This window comes from Chamaea fasciata, unplaced genomic scaffold (genome assembly GCF_029207755.1).
Source record: "Chamaea fasciata isolate MVZ Bird 193981 ecotype frontalis unplaced genomic scaffold, bChaFas1.0.hap1 SCAF_203, whole genome shotgun sequence".
NCBI lineage: Eukaryota > Metazoa > Chordata > Aves > Passeriformes > Sylviidae > Chamaea > Chamaea fasciata.
In genome coordinates this window covers 2,441-21,869 of record NW_027094288.1, presented here as the reverse complement: position 1 = coordinate 21,869, position 19,429 = coordinate 2,441, and the positions used below count along the sequence as shown (strand labels likewise).

The window sequence follows — 19,429 nt, the reverse complement described above, 5'->3', positions numbered from 1 at the left end:
CATGGATGGGGACATGGGGGACACAGACATGGATGGGGATATGTGGGGACAGTGACATGGATGGACATGGACATGGATGGGGACATGTAGGACATGGGTGGGGACACTGACACGGATGGGGACATGGGTGGACATGGACATGGGGACATGTGGGATGTGGGTGGGGACACAGACATGGATGGGGACGTGGGTGGACATGGATAGGGACATGTGGGACATGGGTGGGGATATGGGGGACAGTGACATGGATGGGAACATGGGTGGACATGGATGGGAACATGGGTGGACATGGATGGGGACATGTGGAACATGGATGGAGACATGGATCTCACTCTGGATGGACACTGGTCTGGATGGACACCAGACCCACAGATCCCAGCTGGACACTGGCCTGGATGGCCCCTGGCCCTGCAGCCCCCCAGCCCAGATGACCACCAACCTGTCCCCACCCCGGCCCACCCCCAGTCCCCCCCCCCCAGATAAACCCAATCCCCCATCGTCACCTCCTGGTTGTCCCTTCAGAGCCAGGGGGAAACTGAGGCACGGGCTGATGACAACGGGGGACTTCAGAACCCACCCTGGGCACCCCAAAACGAGCACACCCACCCTCCCAAAACTGTCACCGCAGCATCTCGGGACACCCCCCCCCCTCCCCCCCGCCGCGACCCCGCAGTCCTTTCGCGGTGTCCCCAAGCGGGAGAAGCGACATCACCTCCCCGAGGAGGAGGAGGAGGAGGAGGAGGAGGAGGAGGAAGAAGAGGTGAAGGGTGTGACTGAAACTCCTGCCCGGTCACATGGGGAAGCCGCGACAGGAACCGGAGCCGAGCGCAGCACCGGAGGTACCGCGGGGGGGGGGGGCGGACACGGGGGGAAAAGTCCCCAAAAATCCCCGAAGTCCCCTCGGGGGGGACGCGGGGTCGCGCAGCATCCTCTTGGGGGGGGGTGGGGGGAGAGGGGGAAGTGGCGTGGAGGGGGAGGGGATGTCCCCAAAAAATGTTGTCACCTCCCCCCGATAGGATGTGGGTCACCCCCCCCCCCCCCCCCCCCTCCCGCGCGCGCTTTTGGGGCGCTGGTGACAAATCGGCGGATGGAGGTGACAAAAAAGGTGCCACCTCGGGGCGGCGGGGGGGGTGGCGCGGTGAGGGGGGGTCCTGAGGTGGCACCAAAGTGTCCCCCCCCCCCCCCTGGGTGACAAAGGGGGGAGGGTCAGGGGTGTCCCCAAGGGGTTGGAGGAGCGGAGATGGGGGCGGGGGGAAGGGAAGCGCGGTCGGGCAGCGACGGAAACGTCTCCGGTCGCCGCCTGAGCCCCGGGCGCGGGGGGGGGTGGCGGGACACCTGTCACCCTGTCTGTCCGCTGTCCGTGTGTCCGTCTGTCCCTCTATCCCCCCGTCACCCTGTCTGTCCGCTGTCCGTGTGTCCGTCTGTCCCTCTATCCCCCCGTCACCCTGTCTGTCCGCTGTCCGTGTGTCCGTCTGTCCCTCTATCCCCCCGTCACCCTGTCTGTCCCCTGTCCGTGTGTCCCCCTGTCCCTCTATCCCCCCGTCACCCTGTCTGTCCGCTGTCCGTGTGTCCGTCTGTCCCTCTATCCCCCCGTCACCCTGTCTGTCCGCTGTCCGTGTGTCCGTCTGTCCCTCTATCCCCCCGTCACCCTGTCTGTCCCCTGTCCGTGTGTCCCCCTGTCCCTCTATCCCCCCGTCACCCTGTCTGTCCGCTGTCCGTGTGTCCGTCTGTCCCTCTATCCCCCCGTCACCCTGTCTGTCCCCTGTCCGTGTGTCCGTCTGTCCCTCTATCCCCCCGTCACCCTGTCTGTCCCCTGTCCGTGTGTCCGTCTGTCCCTCTATCCCCCCGTCACCCTGTCTGTCCCCTGTCCGTGTGTCCGTCTGTCCCTCTATCCCCCCGTCACCCTGTCTGTCCGCTGTCCGTGTGTCCGTCTGTCCCTCTATCCCCCCGTCACCCTGTCTGTCCGCTGTCCGTGTGTCCGTCTGTCCCTCTATCCCCCCGTCACCCTGTCTGTCCGCTGTCCGTGTGTCCGTCTGTCCCTCTATCCCCCCGTCACCCTGTCTGTCCGCTGTCCGTGTGTCCGTCTGTCCCTCTATCCCCCCGTCACCCTGTCTGTCCGCTGTCCGTGTGTCCGTCTGTCCCTCTATCCCCCCGTCACCCTGTCTGTCCGCTGTCCGTGTGTCCGTCTGTCCCTCTATCCCCCCGTCACCCTGTCTGTCCCCTGTCCGTGTGTCCGTCTGTCCCCTCGGCTGTCTGTCCCCCTGTCACCCTGTCCCTTTGTCCCCTTTGCACCTCGTCCCCCTGTCCCCCATCACCCTGCCCCTTGTCCCCTTGTCACCCTGTCCCCCCCCCCAAATTATTCTCCCCCAATCCCACCCCCCCCCCTCAAATCCAACCCCCTGGACCCCCCAAAATCAACTCCCCCCCCATCCTCCCACCCCTAAATCCAACCCCCCAAAATGCCTCTCCCCACCCCACAACCCCCAAATCCAACCCCTGAGCCCCCCAACTCAACTCCCCCAATCCCACCGCCCCAAAATCCAGCCCCTGGACCCCCCAAAACCACTCCCCCCACCCCACAACCCCCAAATCCATCCCCTGAGCCCCCCAACTCAACTCCCCCAATCCCACCGCCCCAAAATCCAGCCCGTGGATCCCCCAAAATTGCACCTCCTAACCCCAAATCCGACCCCCAAAATCACACCCCCCACACCACAACCCCCAAATCCACCCCCTGAACCCCCCCAACTCAATTTCCCCCAATCCCACCGCCCCAAAATCCAGCCCCTGGACCCCCCAAAACCACTCCCCCCCACCCCACAACCTCCAAATCCATCCCCTGAACCCCCCCAAACTCGATTTCCCCCAATACCACCGACACCAAATTCAACCCCTGGACCCCCCAAAATCACTCCCCCCCATCCCCCCACAACCCCCAAATCCAACCCCCCGAACCCCACCCCTCCAAAAACCCCCCCCAAACCCTCCCGTCTCCCCACAGATGGAGGCGGACCCCCCCCCGGCCTCCGCCGAGCCCCCCGCCCTGCTGAAAACCTACAAGTGGCGCACGGCCAGCCCCGGAGGGGACCCCGAAAAAGGCGGGGGGTCCCCGGGGAGCCGGCGCTGGGCTCGGCTGCAGGGCTGGAAACGTTCCTACAGCCACCCCGACACCGAGGGCGGCGACAGGGGGGGCGACAGGAGTGTCCCCAAGGCCACCGCGCGCCGCTCGCTCTTCCAAAGGGCGTTTTCCGCCCCCTCCAAAGCGCCCAAGGGTGCCCCGGGCGACACCAGGGGGGGACAGGAGGGGACGAGGCCACCCCTGCAGCGCTACCTGCGCTCCGTGGGCAGGAGGAGGGGACAGGGTGACACCGGAGCCAGGGCGGAGCCCGGGGGACAGGATGGGGCAGGTGAGAGAGGGGCGAGGGGAGGGGGGGTATGGGGTGGGAGGGGGGGGGTTTGGGGTGAGGGTGATGGATTTTGGGGGGGGTTTGGGGAGGGGGGGAGATGGATTTGGGGGTGATTATGGGGAGGGGCGTGGATTTTGGGTGGGGGGTGGTGGATTTTGGGGTGATTTTGGGGTGGGGCTGATGGATTTTGGGGTGTTTATGGGTGAGGGAGATGGATTTTGGGGTGATTTTGGGGTGGGGCTGATGGATTTTGGGTGAGGGGTGGTGGATTTTGGGGTGATTTTGGGGTGGGGGTGATGGATTTTGGGTGGGGGGTGATGGATTTTGGGGTGTTTATGGGTGAGGGAGATGGATTTTGGGGTGATTTTGGGGTGGGACTGATGGATTTTGGGGTGATTTTGGGGTGGGACTGATGGATTTTGGGGTGTTTATGGGTGAGGGTGGTGGATTTTGGGGTGATTTTGGGGTGGGAGTGATGGATTTTGGGGTGTTTATGGGGTGGAGGTGTTGGATTTTGGGTGGGGGACGGTGGATTTTGGGGTGGTTTTGGGGTGGGATGTGGATTTTGGGTGAGGGGTGGTGGATTTTGGGGTGATTTTGGGTGGGGGTTGCTGAATTTTGGGCTGATGATGAGTGGGAAATGATGAATTTTGGGATTCTGAATTTTGGGGTGCTGATGAGTGGGGGCTGATGTATTTTGGGGGGTTACCGAATTTTGGGATTCTGAATTTTGGGATGCTGAATTTTTTTTTTTTTTGAGGGGGTGCTGAATTTTTGGAGGTCCTGAATTTTGGGATTCTGAATTTTGGGACGCTGATTTTTTTTTTTTTTTTTGGGAAGGGGTCTTGAATTTTGGGGAGCCGACGGCTGTGAGCTGCTGGCCTGTCACAGCCCTGTCCCCTTTTGTCCCCCGTGCCGGGGCTGGCCCTGACGGTGGCACCGGGCCAGGCCCCGCGGCACCGGCACCGGGACCCGCCCAAACCGGCTCTGTCACCTCCGGTGCCACCCACGGGGCCACCGGGGCTTGTCGCCACACGTGTGGCCTGTCACACGGCCACGCCCACCCACGCCAGGACCACCCACGGGGATGGGCGTGGCCTGTCACTGCCACGCGGCCACGCCCACCAGCGGGGACACCACGTGGCCATGTGTCCCCTGGTGTCACCTCCCTCATGGTGGCATCTCCATGGCCATGTGTCCCTTGGTGTCACCTCACCCCTGGTGTCACCTCCGTGGCCATGTGTCCCTTGGTGTCACCTCACCCCTGGTGTCACCTCACCCCTGGTGTCACCTCCGTGGCCATGTGTCCCCTGGTGTCACCTCACCCCTGGTGTCACCTCCGTGGCCATGTGTCCCTTGGTGTCACCTCACCCCTGGTGTCACCTCACCCCTGGTGTCACCTCCATGGCCATGTGTCCCCTGGTGTCACCTCCCTCACGGTGGCATCTCCGTGGCCATGTGTCCCTTGGTGTCACCTCACCCTTGGTGGCATCTCCATAGTTATGTCACCTCACCTTTGGTGTCACCTCCATGGCCATGTATCCCCTGGTGTCACCTCACCCCTGGTGTCACCTCCATGGCCACGTGTCCCTTGGTGACACCTCCATGGCCATGTGTCCTTTGGTGTCACCTCACTCATGGTGGCACCTCCATGGCCACGTGTCCCTTGATGTCACCACCCCCCCCCCGTGGGTGACAGGGACACTGTGGGCAGCCACCCCCTGTCCTGTCCCCTCAGGGCCTCCCTTGGGGACATCCCCGCTGCCAGTGGTGACACCGATGTCACCCGACGCCACCGTGTGGGACGTGTCCCAGTTCTCGCTGGTGGACGGTCACCTGGTGCCACTGGGCAGGGACGAGGAGGTGGGTGGGGACATCGGGAGTGTCCCCTGGGGGGTGGCAGGGTGGCACTTGGTGTCCCCAGGGTGGGTGGCAGGGTGTCACCTGCTGTCCCCGCGGTGTCCCCAGGGGGCTGGCGGGGTGTCACCTGCTGTCCCCACGCTGTCCCCAGGGTCCCTGGCGCAGCAGGACCCGCGCTGGCAGTGCCACCTCCGAGGGGTTCACCAGGAGCCCCGAAAACGAGACCCCGCCCCCCAGCTCCCAGTTCGGCAACGTCAAGGTGGGACCGCCCTGTCACCTGTCACCTGTCACCTGTTATTGTCACCTGTCCCTGTCACCTGCGTGTCATCCCAGAGGTGACACAGAGCTGTCCCTGTCTCCTGTCCCATCCCTGTCCCCATCCCTGCCCCTGTCATTGTCCCCATCCCTGTCCCTGTCCCCTGTCCCTGTCATTGTCCCCAACCCTGTCCCTCTCCCCTGTCCCTGTCCCCATCCCTGTCCCTGTCATTGTCCCCATCCCTGTCCCTGTCCCCTGTCCCTGTCCCTGTCCCCATCGCTGTCCCTGTCCCCATCCCTGCCCCTGTCATTGTCCCCATCCCTGTCCCTGTCCCCTGTCCCTGTCCCCATCGCTGTCCCTGTCCCCATCCCTGTCCCTGCCCCCATCCCTGCCCCTGTCATTGTCCCCATCCCTGTCCCTGTCCCCTGTCCCTGTCCCCATCGCTGTCCCTGTCCCTGTCCCCATCCCTGTCCCTGTCCCCATCGCTGTCCCTGTCCCCAGGGGCTGCTCTGGAAGAGGCTCCTCCGGGACAGGAAAAGTCGCGGTGGCACCAAAAGTGACACGGTGGTGGCCGTCCCCGAGGGTGACAGGTAGGGGTCAGAGCTGGGGGGGACGTGGCAGTGACACTCCTGTCCCCATTTGGTGGCCCTGGTGACACTGCTGTCCCCTCAGGACCCCTTTTGGTGGCCCTGGTGACACTGCTGTCCCCTTTTGGTGGCCCTGGTGACACTGCTGTCCCCTCAGGGTCTCCAGCCGCAGCGGGTCCCGCGAGTCCCTGGTGTCACCCCCCGAGCTGGACCTGACTGGGGACAACGTCATCGTCCGGCCCGTGCACGGCAGCGTGGTGGGGGAGAGGTTCTGCTTCCAGGTGGGTCACCGTCCCTGTCACCCTCGGTGTCCCGTCACCCTCAGTGTCCCCTCGGTGTCCCCATCACCCTCAGTGTCCCCTCAGTGTCCCCATCACCCTCAGTGTCCCTTCAGTGTCCCCATCACCCGTGCTGTCCCCTCAGTGTGCCTGTCACCATTGGTGTCCCCATCACCCTCAGTGTCCCCTTGGTGTCCTCTCAGTGTCCCCATCACCCTCCGTGTCCCTGTCACCCTCAGTGTCCCCCTGGTGTCCTCTCAGTGTCCCCGTCACCCTCAGTGTCCCCTCAGTGTCCCCATCACCCTCCGTGTCCCTGTCACCCTCAGTGTCCCCTTGGTGTCCTCTCAGTGTCCCCGTCACCCTTGGTGTCCTGTCACCCTCAGTGTCCTGTCACTGTTGCTGTCCCCTGGCTGTCCCCGTCACCCTGGCTGTCCCCTCAGTGTCCCCTGGCTGTCCCCATCACCCTGGCTGTCCCCTCAGTGTCCCCTGGCTGTCCCCTCAGGTGATCACGGCCGAGGGCAGCCGCTCCTTCGGCTGCTCCTCCCTGGCCGAGCGCGACCGCTGGATCGAGGAGCTGCGCCGGACAGCCCAGCCCGACAAGGTGAGACACCTGGGGACACCTGGGGACACCTTGGGGGCAGCTGAGTACACCCTGGGGACACCCCGGGGACACCTGGGGACATCTGGGGGCACCCTGGGGGCACCTGGGTACACCTCGGGGACACCTGGGGACATCTCGGGGACACCTGGGGACACCTGGGGACCGGACAGCCCAGCCCGACAAGGTGGGACACCTGGGAACACCTGGGGACACCTGGGGGCTGGACAGCCCAGCCCGACAAGGTGGGACCCCTGGGGACACCTGGGGACACCCCGGGGACACCTGGGACACTTGGGGGCTGGACAGTCCATTCCAACAAGGTGGGACACCTGGAGACACCTGAGGACACCCTAGGGACACCTCAGGGACACCCTGGGGACACCCTAGGGACTCCTAGGGACACCCTGGTGACAGCTGGGGACACCTGGGGACACCCTGGGGACACCCTGGGGACACCCTAGGGACACCTCAGGGACACCCTGGGGACACCCTAGGGACTCCTAGGGACACCCTGGTGACAGCTGGGGACACCTGGGGACACCCTGGGGACACCCTGGGGACACCCTGGGGACACCCTGGGGACACCTGGGGACCGGACAGCCCAGCCCAACAAGGTGGGACCCCTGGGGACACCTGTGGACACCTCAGGGACCCCTGGGGACACCCTGGGGACACCTCAGGGACATCTGGGTGACATCCTTGACCCCACTCACATCCCCCTCGTACCCTTGGCCCCCGTTGTCCCCTTGACCTCACCCACACCCCTTTGTCCCCTTTGTCCCCCTCTGTCCCCTCCCCGCAGGACAACTGCGAGCGCCTGGAGCTGTCCCTGTCCCTCTGGGTCTACGAGGGCCGCGACCTCCCGGCGCGGCGCCGCCTCCGCTGCCACCTCCAGCTGGACGGCGCCGTCTTCGCCCGCACCTCCGCCAAACCCTCCGGCGCCGACGGCCAGCTCTTCTGGGGAGAGCTCTTCCAGCTGGCCGCGCTGCCCCCGGCGCGCGCCCTCACCGTGGCCCTGTGCCGCGACGACCACCCCGGACACCCCCTGGCCGCCGTCACCATCCCGCTGGCCGAGCTGGCGGCGGCCCGGCAGCCCCTGGAGCGTTGGTACCCCCTGAGCGGCGCCGGCGGCGGCGAGCGGGCGCCGGCGGTGAGGCTGCGCGGGCGGTACCGGCAGGTGAAGGTGTTGCCCATCGTCAGGTACAAGGAGCTGGCGGAGTTCATCACCTTCCACTACCGGGAGCTGTGCGGGCGCCTGGAGCCGGCCATCGCCGCGCGGCACAAGGAGGAGCTGGCCGGGGCCTTGGTGCGGGTGTTGCAGAGCACCGGGAAGGCCAAGGTGGGGTGGGGTGGGGTGGGATTGGAGGGATGGATGAGTTGGGTTGGGTTGGGTTGAGTTGGGTTGGGACTGATGGGATTGGTTGGGATTGGTGGGATGGATGGGTTGGGTTGGGTTGAGTTGGGTTGAGTTGGGTTGGGATTGATGGGATTGGTTGGGATTGGTGGGATTGGTTGGGATGGATGGGTTGGGTTGGGTTGAGTTGGGTTGAGTTGGGTTGGGATTGATGGGATTGGTTGGGATTGGTGGGATTGGTTGGGATGTGATGGTTGGTTGGGTTGGGTTGGGATTGGTTGGGATGGGATGGTTGGTTGGGTTGGGATTGGGTTGGGATTGGTTGGGATGGGATGGTTGGTTGGGTTGGGATTGGGTTGGGATTGGTTGGGATGTGGTGGTTGGTTGGTTTGGGTTGGTATTGGTTGGGATAGGATGTGATGGTGGGTTGGGTTGGGTTGGGTTGGGTTGGTATTGGTTGGGATGTGATGGTTGGTTGGGTTGGGATTGGGTTGGGATTGGTTGGGATGGGATGGTTGGTTGGGTTGGGTTGGGTTGGGATTGGTTGGGATGTGATGGTTGGGTTGGGTTGGGATTGGTGGGATTGGTTGGGATGTGATGGTTGGTTGGGTTGGGTTGGGTTATGACAGGACCACACCCATGGAAAACCCAACTCAGGAGAGCACCAGGACCTCCAGCGTGGCTTGACTCGGTCATTTCGGGGTCACAGCTGCCACCAAACCCTTCCCCACATGTCCCCTCAGTCGTTCCTGACCGACCTGGGCGTGGCCGAGCTCGACCGCTTTGATGACCACGAGGCCTTGATCTTCCGCGAGAACACCTTGGCCACCAAGGCCATCGACGAGTACATGAAGCTGGTGGGGGCCAAGTACCTGCAGGACACGCTGGGTACGCGCAGGGGACACGGGGGGGACGTGCCGGGGGGTGGCGGGGTGCAGGACACCTTGGGTGGCACCTGGGGACACCTCTGACCACCTATGGGGACATGGTGGTGACCACTCTGTCCCCTCGTGGGGTGTGGGGACACCCCTGACCGCTCACGGGGACGTGGTATGGACTTCTCCCGTCCATCCCCGCCCTGGTGACATCTCTGTCCCCTCACGGGCCGTCCCCTGTCCCCAGGGGAGGTGGTGGCCCGGCTCTGCAGCTCCGAGGAGAGCTCCGAGGTGGACCCCAGCAGGTGCTCGGGGCTGGAGCTGTCGCGGCACCGGCAGCACCTGCGGCAGGTGTGCGAGGAGACGCTGCGGCGCATCACCGACGGCTCTGAGTGAGGGACACCCCGAGGGGACACCCGAGGGGGGACACCTGGGGTGGCACCTGGGGACAGGAGAACCTGGGAGAAGCCCGGACGTGGGATTGGGACCGGGGACAGGATGGGCAGCAGGGTGGACCTGGGGACAAGCATGAGGACAGGGATGGGGGACAGACATGGGGGTGGGCACCACGAAGGACTCGGGGACAAGTTTGGGGACAAACACGGGGACAGAGATGGGGATGGGGTCTGTCCTGGGGTGGACATGGGGGTGGGAACAAGATGGACCTGGGGACAAGTTTGGGGACAGGGATGGAGATGGACACCAGGATGGACCCGGGGACAAGTTTGGGGACACGGATGAGCATCACAAAGGACCTGCGGACAAGTTTGGGGACACGGATGGGCTTCACAAAGGACCTGGGGACAAGTTTGGGGACAGGGATGGAGATGGACACCAGGATGGACTTGGGGACAAGTTTGGGGGACACGGATGGAGATGGACACCAGGATGGACCCGGGGACAAGTTTGGGGACACGGATGGGCATCACAAAGGACCTGGGGACAAATTTGGGGACAGGGATGGAGATGGACACCAGGATGGACCTGGGGACAAGTTTGGGGACACGGATGGAGATGGACACCAGGATGGACCCGGGGACAAGTTTGGGGACACGGATGGGCATCACAAAGGACCTGGGGACAAGTTTGGGGACAGAAATGGGGACGGACACCAGGATGGACCCGGGGACACCTCTGAGGACAGGAATGGACATGGTCACCACCCTTGGGCTACACACGGGTGCCAACCCCAGACACGATGCCACCACCACGCCAGGGCGCCACCACCCTGTCCCCTTGTCCCCTCACCGTGTCCCCCCCCCCCGGTCCCAGGTCGTTCCCGGCGGAGCTGGGCCAGGTGTTCGCGGCGTGGCGCGACGAGTGCGCGGCGCGCGGCAAGGCGGCCATCGGCCAGCGCCTGGTGTCGGCCTCGCTCTTCCTGAGGTTCCTTTGCCCGGCCATCATGTCCCCGAGCCTCTTCGGCCTCGTCCACGAGTACCCCGGCGAGGACACCGCCCGCGCCCTCACGCTGGTGGCCAAGGTCATCCAGAACTTGGCCAACTTCACCACGTAGGTGGCTCGTTGGGGACGGGGACGGGTGGCACTGGGGACGGGGACGTGGGGACGTCCCGGCCGCGGGCTGGGGAGAGGCGGCAGGGGGGAGATGGGTTGTCCCCAAGGTTGGGTTGTCCCCAGGTTTGGGTTGTCCCCAAGGTTGAGTTGTCCTCAACTTTGGGTTGTCCCCAAGTTTGGGTTGTCCCCAAATTTGGGTTGTCCCCAGGGTTGGGTTGTCCCCAGGGTTGGGTTGTCCCCAAGTTCGGGTTGTCCCCAACAGGCCATGGGACAGTTGGGTTGTCCCCAAGTCTGGGATGTCCCCAAGTTCGGGTTGTCCCCAAGGCACCACGGGACAGTTGGGTTGGATGGTCCCTGCTCCTGAAAGTGGCCTGTGACCATGACCGTGGTGGTGGCCCTTGTGACCACAACAATGACCCTTGACCATGACCCCTTGACCATGGTGGTGACCCCTTGACCATGACAATGACCCCTGACCATGTCAGTGACCTCAGACCATGCTGGTGACCCCTTGACCACGGTGGTGACCCCTTGACCATGACAATGACCCCTGACCATGACGATGACCCCTTGACCATGTCGGTGACCCCCAGACCATGACAATGACCCATGACCATGGTGGTGACCCCTTGACCATGATGATGACCTATGACCATGTCAGTGACCCCTGACCATGTCGATGACCCCTGACCACAACAATGACCCCTGACCATATCAGTGACCCCTTAACCATGACCCCTGACCCCTTGACCACGACCCCCGACCCCCAGGTTCGGCGAGAAGGAGCCCTACATGACCTTCATGAACGACTTCCTGGAGCAGAACTGGGCCACCATGTCCGAGTTCCTGGTGGCCGTGGCCACCCCCGAGGCCGGCGCCCACATGGCCACCTACGATGGCTTCGTGGACCTGGCCCTGGAGCTGGCCACCCTCCACCTGCTCCTCTGCGACATCTTCTCCGGCCTCGACCAGGTGCCACCACCCCTCTGTCCCCGACGCCGGGCGGGCCGCGCCTTCCCTCTCCGCCCCGGTGTCACCCGTGATGTCCCCCGCGGTGTCCCCGCAGGCCACCCAGGAGGAGCTGGAGCCGCTGCCCACCATCCTCAGGGCCATCAGGGAGGGGACGCCCGTCCCCGTGTCCGTCCGCCTCAGCTCCGCCGCCAGGAGGAGGTACCGAGGGACAACGGGGTCATCTGGGGACAATGGGGACAATGGGGGCAGTGGGGACAATGGGGACATCTGGGGACAATGGGGACAATGGGGGCAATGGGGACAGTGGGGACAGTGGGGACAATGGGGATATCTGGGGACAATGGGGACACCTGGGGACAAAGGGGACACCTGGGTGTCAGGATTTGGGGTCCCCTCTGATCTCGGCCACATTGGGGGTGCCCCATCTCCATCCCCTGTCCCTCCCCACCCCTTGTCCCCATGTCCCCTGTGTCCCCACAGCCCCTCGGAGCCCCCCAAACCCAGTTTGTCCCCTGTGTCCCCACAGCCCCTCGGAGCCCCCCAAACTCAGTTTGTCCCCTGTGTCCCCACAGCCCCTCGGAGCCCCCCAAACCCGGCTTTGTCCCCCCCCGGGACCTGGCCAAGCACAGCCCCCTGATCAAGAGCCAGTCCCTGACCAGCGTCCGGCGCGTCCGGGCCCACGAGGAGGGGACAGTGACAGTGACGACGGGGACAGAGCCAGAGCCGTCCCCGGAGCCCACCCCGGCCCCGGTGCCCCCCCGGCGCCGCCGGAACGTCCAGCGCACCCAGAGCGTCCCCGCCCAGGCCAAGGCCACCCGGGCTCCGGCCAAGCCGGACGGTGCCGGACGCGGCGCGGCCGAGGTGACACCCGAGGGTGACACGGGGTCACCTGTCGCCGGGGATGGCCCGGTGAGTCCTGACGGTCACCGGGGTGGTGGGGACGGGGGGGTTTGAGGGGTGTGGTGGCATTAATGGGGGGGCTGGTGACATTAATGGGGGTGTGGTGGCATTAATGGGGGTTTGGTGACAATAATTGGGGGTCAGGGGACATTAATGGGGGGCTGGTGGCATTAATGGGGGTCTGGGGACATTAATGGGGGTGTGGTGGCATTAATGGGGGGGCTGGTGACAGTAATGGGGGTGTGGTGGCATTACTGGGGATTTGGTGACAATAACTGGGGGGCTGGGGACATTAATGGGAGTCTGGTGGCACTAATGGGGGTGTAGTGACATTTATGGGAGTCTGGTGGCATTACTGGGGGTCTGGTGGCATTACTGGGGGTCTGGTGACATTAATGGGGGTCTGGTGACATTAACGGGGGTCTGGGGACATTACTGGGGGTCTGGTGACATTAATGGGGGTGTAGTGACATTTATGGGAGTCTGGTGGCATTACTGGGGGTCTGGTGGCATTACTGGGGGTCTGGTGACATTAATGGGGGTCTGGTGACATTAACGGGGGTCTGGTGACATTAATGGGGGTGTAGTGACATTTATGGGAGTCTGGTGGCATTACTGGGGTGTGGTGACATCAACGGGGGTGTGGTGGCATTAACGGAGGTCTGGTGCCACCAGCTGGGGTTGTGGTGACATTAACTGAGGATCTGGTGACAATAACGCGTGTCCCGGTGCCATCAATGGGACGTTACCGTGACAATCCCGGTGCCATTATGGTGACAATACCGGTGACATTACCGGCTGTCGCGATGTCGCGGTGCCATTACCGGCGACATTAACCGTGTCGCGGTGTCGCAGCCCCGGGGGAAGCAGCTGCGCTCGTCGGCGTCGCTGCCGCGCAAATCCACCGTGCCCTGGCAGCGCCTGGCCGAGGACCCGGGGGGCCCGGGCGAGCTCTACGCGCTGCGGCCGCTCGAGAAGGTAACGCCGGCTGTCCCCCGGTGTCCCCCGGTGTCCCCCGGTGTCCCCCTGGTAGCCCTCCGTGTCATCGCGGTGTCCCCAAGTGTCCCCGTCCCGGTGTCCCCAGCTCCCGGTAACTCGGTCCTCAGTGTCTCCAAGCCCTCAGTAACCCTGTCCCGGTGTCCCCAAACCTCCGGTGACCCTGTCTCGGTGTCCCCAGCCCCCGGTGACCCTGTCTCGGTGTCCCACAGTGTCCCCCTGGTAGCCCTCGGTGTCCTCGTGGTTGTCCCCAAGTGTCCCTGTCCCGGTGTCCCCAGCACGGGCGGCTGCTGGAGGCGCTGCAGGACAAGCTGGATGTCCCCAGTGTCCCCAGTGTCCCCAAGCCCCCCGGTGACCCCGTGGCGGTGTCCCCAAGCCCCCGGTGACCCTGTCGCCGTGTCCCCAGCACGGGCGGCTGCTGGAGGCGCTGCGGGACGGGCTGGAGCGGGCGGTGTCCCCAGTGTCCCCAGTGCCCCCGTGGCGGTGTCCCCAAGCCCCCGGTGACCCTGTCGCCGTGTCCCCAGCACGGGCGGCTGCTGGAGGCGCTGCGGGACGGGCTGGCCGAGCTGCGGGAGCGCCTGGAGCGGGCGGAGGCGCGGGCGGCGCGGGCCGAGGAGCAGCAGCGGGAGCGCCTGGAGCGGATCCGGGGGCAGCTGGACGAGGGCAACGCCCGAGCCGCCAACCTGGCGGCCAGGTGAGGCCCGGGGGCGCCCCCGAATTGGGGTGGGGGGCCCCGAAATCGGGGGGAGAACACCTGGGGTTGTCACTAAACAGGGGGACCCTAAATAAAGGGTGTCCTAAACCTGCGAGTGACCCAGTTTGGGGTCCCAGCCCGTTTTGGGGTCCCAGTTTGGGGTCCTCTCGTTTTGGGGTCCCAGTTTGGGGTGTCCCGTTCCGGGGTCCCAGCCCGTTTTGGGGTCCCAGTTTGGGGTCCTCTCGTTTTGGGGTCCCAGTTTGGGGTGTCCAGTTTCGGGGTCCCAGCCCGTTTTGGGGTCCCAGTTTGGGGTCCCCCCAGTTTGGGGTGTCCCGTTCCGGGGTCCCAGCCCGTTTTGGGGTCCCAGTTTGGGGTCCCCCCAGTTTGGGGTGTCCAGTTTCGGGGTCCCAGCCCGTTTTGGGGTCCCAGTTTGGGGTCCCCCCGTTTTGGGGTGTCCCGTTCCGGGGTCCCAGGCCGTTTTGGGGTCCCAGTTTCGGGTCCCAGTTTGGGGTGTCCCGTTCCGGGGTCCCAGCCCGTTTTGGGGTCCCAGTTTGGGGTCCCCCCAGTTTGGGGTGTCCCGTTCCGGGGTCCCAGCCCGTTTTGGGGTCCCAGTTTGGGGTCCCCCCAGTTTGGGGTGTCCCGTTCCGGGGTCCCAGCCCGTTTTGGGGTCCCCCCCAGTTTGGGGTCCCAGTTTGGGGTGTCCCGTTCCGGGGTCCCAGCCCGTTTTGGGGTCCCAGTTTGGGGTCCCCCCAGTTTGGGGTGTCCCGTTCCGGGGTCCCAGCCCGTTTTGGGGTCCCAGTTTGGGGTCTCCCCGTTTTGGGGTGTCCCGTTCCGGGGTCCCAGCCCGTTTTGGGGTCCCAGTTTGGGGTCCCAGTTTGGGGTGTCCCGTTCCGGGGTCCCAGCCCGTTTTGGGGTCCCAGTTTGGGGTCCCCCCAGTTTGGGGTGTCCCGTTCCGGGGTCCCAGCCCGTTTTGGGGTCCCCCCCAGGCTGACGGCGGCCGAGGGCAGCCGCAGGAAGGATTTGGAGCGGCTGAAAACCAGCGAGGAGAAGGGCCAGGAACTGGTGAGGGGACACCGAGGGGACAGTGGGGACACGAGGGGACACCGAGGGGACAGCGGGGACACCGAGGGGACATTAGGGACACCGAGGGGACAGTGGGGACACGAGGGGACACCGAGGGGACAGCGGGGACACCGAGGGGACATTGGGGACACCGAGGGGACATCGGGGACACGAGGGGACACCGAGGGGACAGCGGGGACACCGAGGGGACATTGGGGACACCGAGGGGACATCGGGGACACGAGGGGACACCGAGGGGACAGCGGGGACACCGAGGGGACATTGGGGACACCGAGGGGACACCGAGGGGACAGCGGGGACACCGAGGGGACATTGGGGACACCGAGGGGACACCGAGGGGACATTGGGGACATCGAGGGGACATTGGGGACACCGAGGGGACAGCGGGGACACTGAGGGGACACCGAGGGGACACCGAGAGGACGTTGGGGACACTGAGGGGATATTGGGGACACCGAGGGGACAGCGGGGACACCGAGGGGACATTGGGGACACCGAGGGGACAGCGGGGACACTGAGGGGACACCGAGGGGACACCGAGAGGACGTTGGGGACACTGAGGGGATATTGGGGACACCGAGGGGACAGCGGGGACACCGAGGGGACATTGGGGACACCGAGGGGACAGCGGGGACACTGAGGGGGACACTGAGGGGACACTGGGGACACTGAGGGGACACAGACGTGACCCTTAGGGGGCCACAGGGTGACATGGAGGTGACAGAGGAGACACAGGGTGACCCCCTCGGTGACACGAGAGGTGACAGAGGTGACACAGAGGGTGACCCCTCGGTGACACTGGTGTCCCCGCAGGAGCGGCGGCTCTCGGGGCTGGAGCGGGAGGTGCGCAGGGCTCGGGGACATCCCCACGCTGTCCCCGTGTCCCCAAGGGGCTGCGACGAGCCGGGGGACGACGGCCAGGCCACCAGCGTGTGACACCGGCTGTCGCCGAGGTGACGAAGGATGTCGCCGAGCTGTCGCCACGCCCCCCCCCCCCCCTCGGGAATAATAAACGATGTCATTGTCACCTGTCGTGTCACCAGTGCCAGCTCCGGCGACATCCCCCCCCCCAGGCCTTGGGGACACTTTGGGACATCCCCTTGTGTCCCCCCACCCTGTGTCCCCTTGATGTCCCCAATGTGTCCCCAGCGCCTCGTTTTGGGGCGGGGGGGACACGCCGGGGACATTTTTGGGAGGTTTGGGGACATTTTGGGGGACATTTTGGCGGACGTTTTGGGGACACTTGGGGGAGAATTTGGGAGACAGTTTTTGGGGAGTCGCCCCGTTTTTTGGGGCTTTTTTCCCCCCCGGTTTATTTCGGGGTGCCGGGTTTTTTGGGGTGCCCGGGGATGACAATGTCATCCCATCACTGTCCCCAAATGTCCCCAAATCCCCATTAATCCTGACATTAAGCACACACACCATGGGTTTGCATTTGGGGTCACCCCGATTTTGGGATCCCCCCCCGGTTTATTTCGGGGTGCCGGGTTTCTTGGGGTGCCAGAGGTGCCCGGGGATGGTGAAGGCGTCCCCTCAATGTCCCCAAATGTCCCCAAATCCCCATTAACACCAAACACTGAGCTCACACCATGGGTTTGCATTTGGGGTCACCCCGTTTTTTGGGATCCCCCCCCGGTTTATTTCGGGGTGCCGGGTTTCTTGGGGTGCCAGAGGTGCCCGGGGATGGTGAAGGCGTCCCCTCAATGTCCCCAAATGTCCCCAAATCCCCATTAACACCAAACACTGAGCTCACACCATGGGTTTGCATTTGGGGTCACCCCGTTTTTTGGGATCCCCCCCCGGTTTATTTCGGGGTGCCGGGTTTCTTGGGGTGCCAGAGGTGCCCGGGGATGGTGAAGGCGTCCACGCTGCCGCTCATGGTGCGCGCCGGCAGGCGGCAGAAGCGCCGCTGGTCCGACTGGTATTTGTACAGGGCCTCCACCATGGGCAGGGGGACGCTGCGGGGTCCCGAGCCCGAGAGGCGTTTCAGGCTCGGGGGGATCCCCCCCAAAGCGTAAACGCCCCGGAACTGGCAGCCCCCGTCCCGGAACAGGATCAGCAGCTGTTGGGCTGAGCTTTGTTCCATTTCCTGGGGGGGGAGGGAAGCAGGGGGTTGTAAAGGGGGGATTTGGGGGCATTTGGGGGAGTTATGGGGTACCTGGAGCATCTATGGGGTGGTTTGGGGCGTTTTTGGGGTGATTTGGGGCAGTTCTGGGGTCCATGGGGTGTCTGTGGGGTGGTTTGGGGCAGTTATGGGGTCCATGGGGTGTCTATGGGGTGATTTGGGGCATTTACGGGGTCTATGGGGTGTCTATGGGGTGGTTTGGGGCATCTATGGGGTGATTTGGGGCGTTTTTGGGGTGATTTGGGGCAGTTATGGGGTCCATGGGGTGTCTGTGGGGTGGTTTGGGGCAGTTATGGGGTCCATGGGGTGTCTATGGGGTGATCTGGGGCAGTTATGGGGTCCATGGAGTGTCTATGGGGTGATTTGGGGCATTTACGGGGTCTATGGGGTGTCTATGGGGTGGTTTGGGGCATCTATGGGGTGGTTTGGGGCGTTTTTGGGGTGATTTGGGGCAGTTATGGGGTCCATGGGGTGTCTGTGGGTGGTTTGGGGCAGTTATGGGCTCAGGGCGGGTGTTTATGGGGGATTTTGGGGGTCCCGGGGGTCTCACCTGCAGCCCTTTGGCCCTCAGGGGGATTTAGGGTCGCTATAGGGATTTAGGGTCGTTATGGGATTTTGGGGGTTTTTGGGGTCTGGGGTCCCTGGGTGTGTCTGGGGGGTTTTGGGGGGCGGTTTTGGGGGGTTTTTGGGGGTCCCCGGGGGTCTCACCTGCAGCCCTTTGGCCCTCAGGGGGATTTAGGGTTATGGGATTTAGGGTCGTTATGGGATTTTGGGGTTTTTGGGGTCTGGGGGTCCCTGGGTGTGTCCTGGGGGGTTTTGGGGGGCGGTTTGGGGGGTTTTTGGGGGTCCCGGGGGTCTCACCTGCAGCACTTTGGCCTCAGGGGCGCGTTGGGGGTCCCGGCCAGCACGCAGTGGGCCAGGGCGTTCTGGATCAGGGGCCGGTTGGATCTGGCCGTGGGCTCCTTGTACAGCCTCGGGCCTGGCGGGGAAATTTGGGGGGTCAGGGGGAAATTTGGGGGAATTTGGGGGGAATTTGGGGGGAAATTTGGGGGGTCAGGGGGAAATTTGGGGGAATTTGGGGGGATTTTGGGGGTCAGGGGGGGAATTTGGGGAGTTTGGGGGGAATTTGGGGGTCAGGGGGAAATTTGGGGCATTTTGGGGGGAATTTGGGGGTTCAGGGGGGAATTTGGGGGGAAATTTGGGGGGTCAGGGGGGAATTTGGGGAGTTTGGGCAGAAAATTGGGGGAATTTGGGGGGATTTGGGGGAAATTTGGGGGGGGAATTTGGGGGGGTCAGGGGGGAATTTGGGGCATTTTGGGGGGAAATTTGGGGAGTTTGGGGGGAATTTGGGTGGAATTTGGGGGGAATTTGGGGGGGTCAGGGGGAAATTTGGGGCGTTTTGGGGAAATCTGGGGGGGTTTGGGGGGAAATTTGGGGGATTTTAGGGGAATTTGGGGAGTTTGGGTGGAAATTTGGGGGGATTGGGGGGGGATCGAGGGAGATTTGGGAAAAATTTGGGGCATTTTGGGGGAAATTTGGGGATTTGGGGGGGGGGGGGGGAATTTGGGGGTTTTTGGGGAGGAGTTGAGGGGGATTTGGGGGGTCCCAAAGATGATTTGGGGATATTTTTGGGGTGATTTGGGGTAATTTGGGGAGGGGTCTCACCCGTATACTCAGGTCTCAGGGAGGAGGGGTTCAGGTGGGATTTCAGGATTTTTTTGGGATATCTTCGGGGTGATTTGGAGATTTTTTTGGGACATTTTTGGGGTGATTTTGGGGTATTTTGGGGAGGGGTCTCACCCGTGTACTCGGGGCCCGGGGACGAGGGGTTGGAGTCGTTGTCCCACTCCCGCCCAGGGGGGGGCGCTCTGTTTGGGGACCCCGGCCCCGAGGGGGACCCGGCCCGGCTGCGGAGGGGTTAAAAAAATG

At 64.1% G+C, this 19,429-nt stretch overlaps 1 protein-coding gene across 1 annotated transcript; it reads left to right on the top strand.

Moving 5' to 3' along the window:
• Positions 1-732: 732 nt before the first annotated feature.
• Positions 733-16,392, top strand: RASAL3 (RAS protein activator like 3). Its single transcript, XM_066208289.1, has 18 exons — positions 733-839; positions 3,002-3,407; positions 5,146-5,270; positions 5,419-5,526; positions 6,025-6,113; positions 6,268-6,391; positions 6,891-6,989; positions 7,792-8,328; positions 9,087-9,231; positions 9,466-9,610; positions 10,491-10,727; positions 11,501-11,702; positions 11,797-11,900; positions 12,275-12,611; positions 13,458-13,580; positions 14,123-14,292; positions 15,279-15,354; positions 16,189-16,392. The coding sequence occupies exons 1-18, from the start codon at positions 795-797 to the stop codon at positions 16,309-16,311; spliced, it is 3,195 nt and encodes a 1,064-aa protein (XP_066064386.1). The 5' UTR covers positions 733-794; the 3' UTR covers positions 16,312-16,392.
• The last annotated feature ends 3,037 nt before the right edge of the window (positions 16,393-19,429 follow it).